The sequence below is a fragment of the Lactuca serriola genome, chromosome 3 (assembly GCF_051521515.1).
Source record: "Lactuca serriola cultivar US96UC23 chromosome 3, Lser_US96UC23_V15, whole genome shotgun sequence".
Classification (NCBI taxonomy): domain Eukaryota; kingdom Viridiplantae; phylum Streptophyta; class Magnoliopsida; order Asterales; family Asteraceae; genus Lactuca; species Lactuca serriola.
Genome location: NC_136410.1, coordinates 82,207,046 through 82,214,647, shown reverse-complemented (window position 1 = coordinate 82,214,647; position 7,602 = coordinate 82,207,046). Strand labels below are relative to the sequence as shown.

The 7,602-nt window shown below is 35.9% G+C and overlaps 1 protein-coding gene across 1 annotated transcript; it reads right to left on the bottom strand.

The window, feature by feature from the left end:
- Window positions 1-3,068: 3,068 nt before the first annotated feature.
- Window positions 3,069-3,632, bottom strand: LOC145095447 (uncharacterized). Its single transcript, XM_079033327.1, has 2 exons — window positions 3,370-3,632; window positions 3,069-3,270 (listed from the first exon to the last, which is right to left on the bottom strand). Exons 1-2 carry the CDS (start codon window positions 3,630-3,632, stop codon window positions 3,069-3,071), a joined length of 465 nt encoding a protein of 154 aa, XP_078889453.1.
- Between the last annotated feature and the right edge of the window lie 3,970 nt (window positions 3,633-7,602).

The window sequence follows — 7,602 nt, the reverse complement described above, 5'->3', positions numbered from 1 at the left end:
CAACTTGCTGAGTCTGTTCTTGATCTAAGGAGATTGCCTTGAACTCGCCGAGTCAGGGCATTGACTCGTCGAGTTCCTCCATAGATGAGTTCAGCTTCCGACTCACTGAGTCACACCCCGTGACTCATTGCTCACTCGACACTACGAAAAGGGGACAAACTCGGAGACTCGCGAACCGACTCGCCAAGTCAGATGAACGACTCACCGAGTCGTTACCATGCAATTGCTATATGGTCGATTATGCTTGAATCCAGCTCATGCCATACATAGATCTGGGCTCCTAGGGCCTGGTTATCACGTAAAGTTTCCAACTTTACGTGTAAATAGACCACCATGAGGGTTTTAAGGTCCAAAATGCACCAAAAGAGGTAGATCTAGGGCTTTCATGCAATATGGTTCCAAAAAGACAGTAGATCTGAGCTCCTGGAGCTCAACCATGCCTAGATCTAAAGGTCAATCAGCTTATTACAAACCCTCAAACATACACAATCTTGGAAATGGCTTAAAGAGGACTTTAATGGAGCTATAAGGGACAATAAGCTTAAAAACAGAGGGGAAACGAGCTATACCTCTGGGGAAACGTTGGAATGACACAGAGATGCTTGGCCTCCTTCTCCTCTTCTTGAATCACTCTTCTTTCTCCTCAAAAACTTCAAGAACACCACAAAAACACTTCAAACTCACAAGGAAGCAAGGCTAGAGAGAGATACAGGGCTCTGAGGGTGAATGGGGGCGAGATTGGGGCGGAAAGAGAGTTTAAATAGGGTGCAAACCCCTGAAACTTAGGGTTTCATCCAACAGCGGTGACTCGTCGAGTCCGGAATATGGACTCGCCGAGTCACCAACTTAAACGTGTCCCGGGTCCCGTATCTACTCGGCGAGTCGAACCTATGACTCGCTGAGTCCAAGGCTAAAAGAAGAGAAATACTCAAATAAGATTTACGTACCAGGAACCAGGTGCTACAGCTTGACTTTGGATGGCCCACTAATTACCCAATCTTCAAGGCCCAAAAGAAAGGCCCAACAACAAACCCAAGTGAAATTAGGGTTCACATAAAATGATGATTAGGGTTAAGTTTCCTTCTTAACCTATTATGGACTTAATCCATTAAGTCCAATATCGCTTAGATTAATCTTTACCAATGATTATTATTTAATATCTCAAGTTATTACATAATTCTCGTGTGTCCCGATTAATATCCCAAATTAAGATTTACTGGCATTAGGGTTTTCCAACTCAAATACTAGCCCATTAATAATTTGTTGGACTTTTAGGTCACTATGGGCCTTATTGGGCCCATTAGGGTCTCTTTGGGTTAACTAGGGTCCATTAGACCCATTAGGGTTTCCTTAAGCCCATTAATCAAATGTTTGGGCTTTTATGTCCATTAAGCTTCTTTGGGCCCATTAGGGTTTATGTCCCTTGTCCAAACACCACAAACAAGTCACCATACAACGAGGCACACCGCCACCCGACACGGCGGCTAGTGGCGGCAGAAGGCGGCAACCACCACCTCACGGTGGTGGTTAGGGTTTCTTTCTCATTATTCTATTTTTTTTTTGTTACAATTTACAATGGAAAACCCAAAAGAAACACACACACGCACTAACTAACTAACACCCACTCTCACACACATACACATACTATACTCGGAACAGTAGCACAGCCACCCACCTGGTGGCGTTTGGCGGCGGCAGAAGCGGTGGCAGCCACCACCTTGAGGTGGTGACGGTGGGTTTTCCGACCAAGATCGCTCCAATAATACTCACAATACAACAACTACTTGAACACTCGACTACATACCCACGAAATAACGCACACTACTCGGACTTGAAACATCAGCACACTCGAACGCATGAGAAACACGATCATGGCAGTCCTTTGGGGCGATAAATGGTGACCGGGGCACATGAGAGTTGCACAGGCGGCAGCGGCGAGTCATGACTGTGTGAAGCACCGAAAATCCGAGAAAAGAGAATGAAATGAGCAACACTAACATCAGTGACGGAGGAGGGCATTCGCTCGATCTTCGTCTTCTTCACGGAGGCGAGCAGCGACAACTGTGGGCTGGAACTCGTCGGATCGGAACAACGAACAAAGGATGTCGGCTGGAGGTTGACGAACGGCGGTAGGAAGGATCCGGAATGATGGCGACATCGGTGAGGGGGCATAAGGGTGGAGAGAAGTGGCGGCTGCTTCATACGTGAATAGGGTTAGGGATGAGTTAGGGTTTTTGCAATGAAACAGTGAGATAAAGAGGTTACCGGGTATATCCCGTGTTCCTCTAAACTTTAATCCAAATGTCCATCTTCAGCCCCTCTTCACATAAATCCTTTCATTAAGAGTCTATAAATTTCCATTTAAACCCTGCCCCTTCAATTCCTTTACAATTGAAGTCCAAATTTTACTAAACAACCCCTCTCTCAACAAATCCTTTTCAAAATCAATCCATAATTTATCTTTTTAACCCCTAATTCTTAGTTATGAAATAATCAGCCCTCCCACCTCATTTCCTTTTAAATTAAATTCAAATAATTACCACAGAGCCCCTATCTTCATAAATAAATATAAACTGAGTCCGAAAATTACACTTTTAACCCTCGACTTCTAAAATGGTGGCAATTAGCTCTTCGAGACCATCCTTTTATACATAATTATTTATTTTAGGGCTACGAGTCCTTTAGTTCTTTATTTATTTATTTTATAAATAAACGAGTGTTACAGATATATTTAATCCATAAGGTAATACCTAAACTTGTACTCATATCCATTTACTATGAAAGGAGCATCTGGTGCCTTCCCTGACAAAATATCGTCGAAAATCGATGATTGATCAAGAACGTTCACGTCGGTATTCGAACCCGCAACCCCGAAAAAAGCATGCTAAATCCATAAATCTTGGGACGCAACAGCCTCCAATACCAACAAAGCGTTCCATGATGATCACTTGCGTACTGTCCTTTCCACGCCACGAGACAATTTCTCCAGGCCTAGTGTGTGCAATCAATGTTTCCTAGCATACCCGAAACCATGTCTTTCTTCGTGCGCTGCATATAGCTGTTGTATATCATTCAACGAAGGTTTCGACAACACTCCTCGCCAATCTATACAAACTTTCTTTTGTAGTTCTCACAGACATTCTCATATAGTCGTCAATCGAATCAGGCGACTCTCCCATTGCCATAAGCTTAATTGCAGCAACACATTTTTGCAACCCTATGAATCTTCGTTTACCTCTAATGTCATATCTCATTTGGAAAAATTCATACCTAAACATATATTTAATATATAATAACTATATTTTGAAAGAAGCTATGTATTAAAAAAAATATAAAAGCTATATTAGAAAAAAAAAAAAAAAACAATACCTACTTTCCAACACGTTGGCTATTCGAACAAATACATTTTTCCACAAACGAAACCTTCTTCTGAAATCGCGTGGTTGGTAGACACAATCATCCGCAAAATAATCGTGAACTAAACGTTTGTGCCCTTCTTCGCGATCTTTGTTTAATGTTGCATGCCCGGTTAATAAAGGAGCTAGAGCTAGTTGCATTAGCACGTTCGTACAATACTCGTACATCATATTGACAAACATGTCATCGTCGTCACTATCATCGAATGGATTCATTTTTTTTTGTGGAATGTCTTCAAAATATATGAAAAGGAGAGAGAGAGAGAGAGAAAGAAAGAGAGAAAGAGAGAAGTGGTGAATAGAGAGAAAATTTGTGATTTTTATATGGAAATGTAAATGTAAATTATGATTATATAGGTAAAGTTTTTTTTTTAAATGTTATTCAATGGTATAGAATGAAAAATAATAATAATAATAATAATAATAATAATAACTAGAAAGGTTACCCCCGCTACGGGTAGAAGATTTCAATGTTGTTTCCGAATCGATAAAATGACAGACATAGAAAGTGCAAGAATGAAAAGCCCAGGCTTTTCCCCAGACCGTTTTTTTCATTTTCATGAAAAAATGTAAAAGTTTTGACTGCAAGGACCAGAAGTGTCAAAATGGCTAAAGAATTAAAGGGGTTGGAATTAACAAATTTTTAGAAAAGGGATCAAAGTTGTCAAACCGTTAAAGTTTTGTGGCCAAACTTTAAATATTAAAAGGTTCTTAAAAAGTGTACAAATATTGATTGCAAGGAACAAAAGTGAAAAATGTAAAAGTTTGGACTACAAGGACCAGAAGTGTCAAAATGGCTAAAGAATTAAAGGGGTAGGAATTAGCAACTTTTTAGAAAAGGGATCAAAGTTGTCAAAGCGTTAAAGTTTTGTTGCCAAACTTTAAATATTAAAAGGTTTCTAAAAAGTGTAAAAATATTGATTGCAAGGAACAAAAGTGAAAAATATAAAAGTTTGGACTGTAAGGACCAGAAGTGTCAAAATGGCTAAAGAATTAAAGGGGTAGGAATTAACAACTTTTTAGAAAATGGATCAAAGTTGTCAAATCGTTAAAGTTTTGTGGCCAAACTTTAAATATTAAAAGGTTCCTAAAAAGTGTAAAAATATTGATTGCAAGGACCAAAAGCGTCAAAATGGGTAAAATAATACAATGACAAATTCTGCCAAAAAAATTGCAAGTTTACTATTCATTTTCTCCATAACTTTAATATATATATATATATATATATATAATAATTATAATAATAATAATAATAATAATAATAATAATAATAATAAAATCATGTTATCGTCCGTTGCCATAAAAACGAAGGACAACGTAACGACTAAAAACGAAAGGGCGGGGCGGTATTCCACGTCACAAAAACGGTTGTGGGCGTTGCTTATACTGTTCAGTCTTAAGGTTAGAGAAAGTGGTAACATAATATATGTTAAAACATTGTCACATCATATTTTTATAGACACGTAAGCATAATATGATGATATGGAATGGTGATATGGTTAAAAAGTAATTTTTTTTTCTTAAATCAAATAAATTTTTATTTAACTATTTAAATAAAATAAATTCTAAAACAGGTACAAGCTGTTAAAGCTGGAGTTACAAACAGATAAAGCTGAATTAATCAAATGAGGACCACCTGCCTCACTTTCTTCTTCCATTTCCTCTCGCCAAGCAAATGACGAGCCAATACTAACGCATGGCTTAAGGTTTTCCTGTCGGCGGAGGAGGGTTTCCATTGATCTGTGTGAGATCATATAGAAAGCCATACGATCGGGTCGTTGTAAATCTAAATTAGAGGCGAAAGACATAGAGGAAATGGAGACGTATACGTTAGCCCGATGTGTGAATGTAAAACTGTCGAACATTAGCTTCGATCGTTCATCTAGTCGAATATTTGCCATTCTAATCCCTGCCTTCGACTGTAAGAAGAAGAGGAGGAGGAGGAGAATAATAACTTTTGATAAGACCCCATTTTGGTTTCGCCGATGGTGAAGGCGGTAGTCCATTACGGTAGAGGATCGGAAATTTGTATGGAGGGTCGGAGCGTTTTGAAAGACGATCACCAAAACAAAATAATAATAATAATAATAATAATAATAATAATAATAAGAGAAAATGACAAAAATAGCCATTTACACTAATTGCATTACAAAAATAGCCAAAAAAAATCGAAATTACAAAAATGGCCACCCATTTCGCAGATGAGAAGGCCCCATCTGCGAAATTACTTCTCATCTGCGAAATGCCCTCGATTTTGACTATAAAAACGTTTTTTTTCTTCATTTTCACCTTTCTCTACACAAAAACTCTCTCTAACTTTGGCTTCTCTCGAAATTTTGGCTAGTTTTTGAAGAAAATTGAGGATTATGTCAACAATCCCGCAAATATGGTTAGATTTTAAGTCTTTTAATGTGAACAATCTCTTTATTTTATCATTTGTTGTATTATTTAGTGTTAAAAAAGAGTAATTTTGTTGTGTTTGATAGTTTTAATATTTTTTTAGTATACTTGAAGTTTAAATGCAAGTAGAGACAACTAGAGACTGCGTAGATAATGTTTACAATTTGTTATTTTTGTTGTTTTTTTAGTTGTAGTATAACCTAAAATCTTGTATATTCTTATCGTATAATTGTTTATATAAAGTGCAAAATAGTCGTTTGTATATATATATTTGTCGTATAAGTATAACATTTGTATAACTTCAAAATTGTCGTATATATATTGTTAGAAATTGTTTGTGTTTGTCGTATAAGTATAACATTTGTATAAGTTGAAAATTTGTTGTATATATATATTGTTAGAAATTGTTTGTATTTGTCGTGTAAGTTGAAAATTTGTATAAAGTTGTCGTATAACTTGCAAAATTGTTAGTTTGTTTGTCGTTTTATTTTTAAATTTTTTTGTTTATATGGTTATAAAATGTTAGTTTTAATTAGAAAGATAAAAATTGTTTATATATTTGTCGTTTAAGTTGAAAATTTGTCGTTGATATATTTGTCGTTTAAGTTGAAAATATGTTTAATAAAATGTTTATATAATTATGTATGATATTGTTTTCTATCGTAAATATATTTGTTGTATAACTTGGAAAATTGTTTATATATGTGTATGTTATTGTTTTTTATCGGAAATATATATATTAGTAATTAAGAAATTGTATTTGCAGTTCGTAATCATATATTTTAAAAAAAATATATATTTTTTAGTTATCTAATTTGTTTTTGTGTTTTTTTTGTAGCATGATTTAAGTTTAATGAATACGAAAGCCTTTGCGAACTTAAAAGGCTCTGGCGGTAACATATGGGAAGTATTTGAAGTTTTAGATGATGCCCGACGTGCTATTTTCAGAGATACCGTCTTTGGTTATTTTATTGATGTCCCTCGTTTACAAGGGGACGCATTATTGTTTCATAAAATGTTCCTTCATCAGATCCGGCCGGACCCTGTTTTATCCCCAGATGGAATAAAACGTTTATATTTTCGAGTAGGCAATATGAAAATGGTTTATGGGTCGGAAGAGTTTTGTTTGATTATCGGCTTCAATTTTGGGGAGTATCCAAAAAACATTGGGAGAAAAGGGTCAGAAAAATTAATAAGCAGTAAAAAAAGATGTTTACTGCGTGAACGGCTATTTCCGGACCATACTAATAGTTCGGTGAAAATCGGCGACCTGAAAAGTTTAATTTTAAATCAAACATTCCTAGCACTTGACGACTTTGATGCAGTTAGAGTATGTTTGATATACATTTTGTGTGAAGGTTTTTGGGCAAAGAAGTTAACGATCGGGTGCCACAAGATTGGTTTTATTTGGCTGAGAATTTGGATCTCTGGAATAGGTATATCTTGTTTACGTTAAAAGTTCTATTTTATTAAAGTTATAATTTATATAATAATCAATTTTGTTTTTTTGTTTTGTTAGCTTCGCTTGGGGTAGCTATCTCTGGGATTTTACTTATGTTGACCTTGAGGATACATGGAATAAGATACATAATTATTTATCACTTCCTGAGCGTGGTCAAACTTTAAAGTACTCCGTCTCAGGATTTACGGCTCCAATAAGGGTATAAAAATTTTCTTATATTTAAATTGTTTTATTGTTATGTTTTTTATTTTAATTTTAACTTTTATTACTGTAATTGTAAAAACTTGTAGATATGGATATATGAGATGATTCCGGCTGTTCGTG

What these genes read in the sequence shown, in the direction of transcription:
- LOC145095447 (XM_079033327.1), bottom strand. Translation starts at nt 3,632, where the DNA reads ATGAATCCATTCGATGATAGTGACGACGATGACATGTTTGTCAATATG. An exon ending in GCCAACGTGTTGGAAAGTAG is followed by an intron (nt 3,271 to 3,369) that starts GTATTGTTTTTT and finishes ATATATGTTTAG; the next exon opens with GTATGAATTTTTCCAAATGA.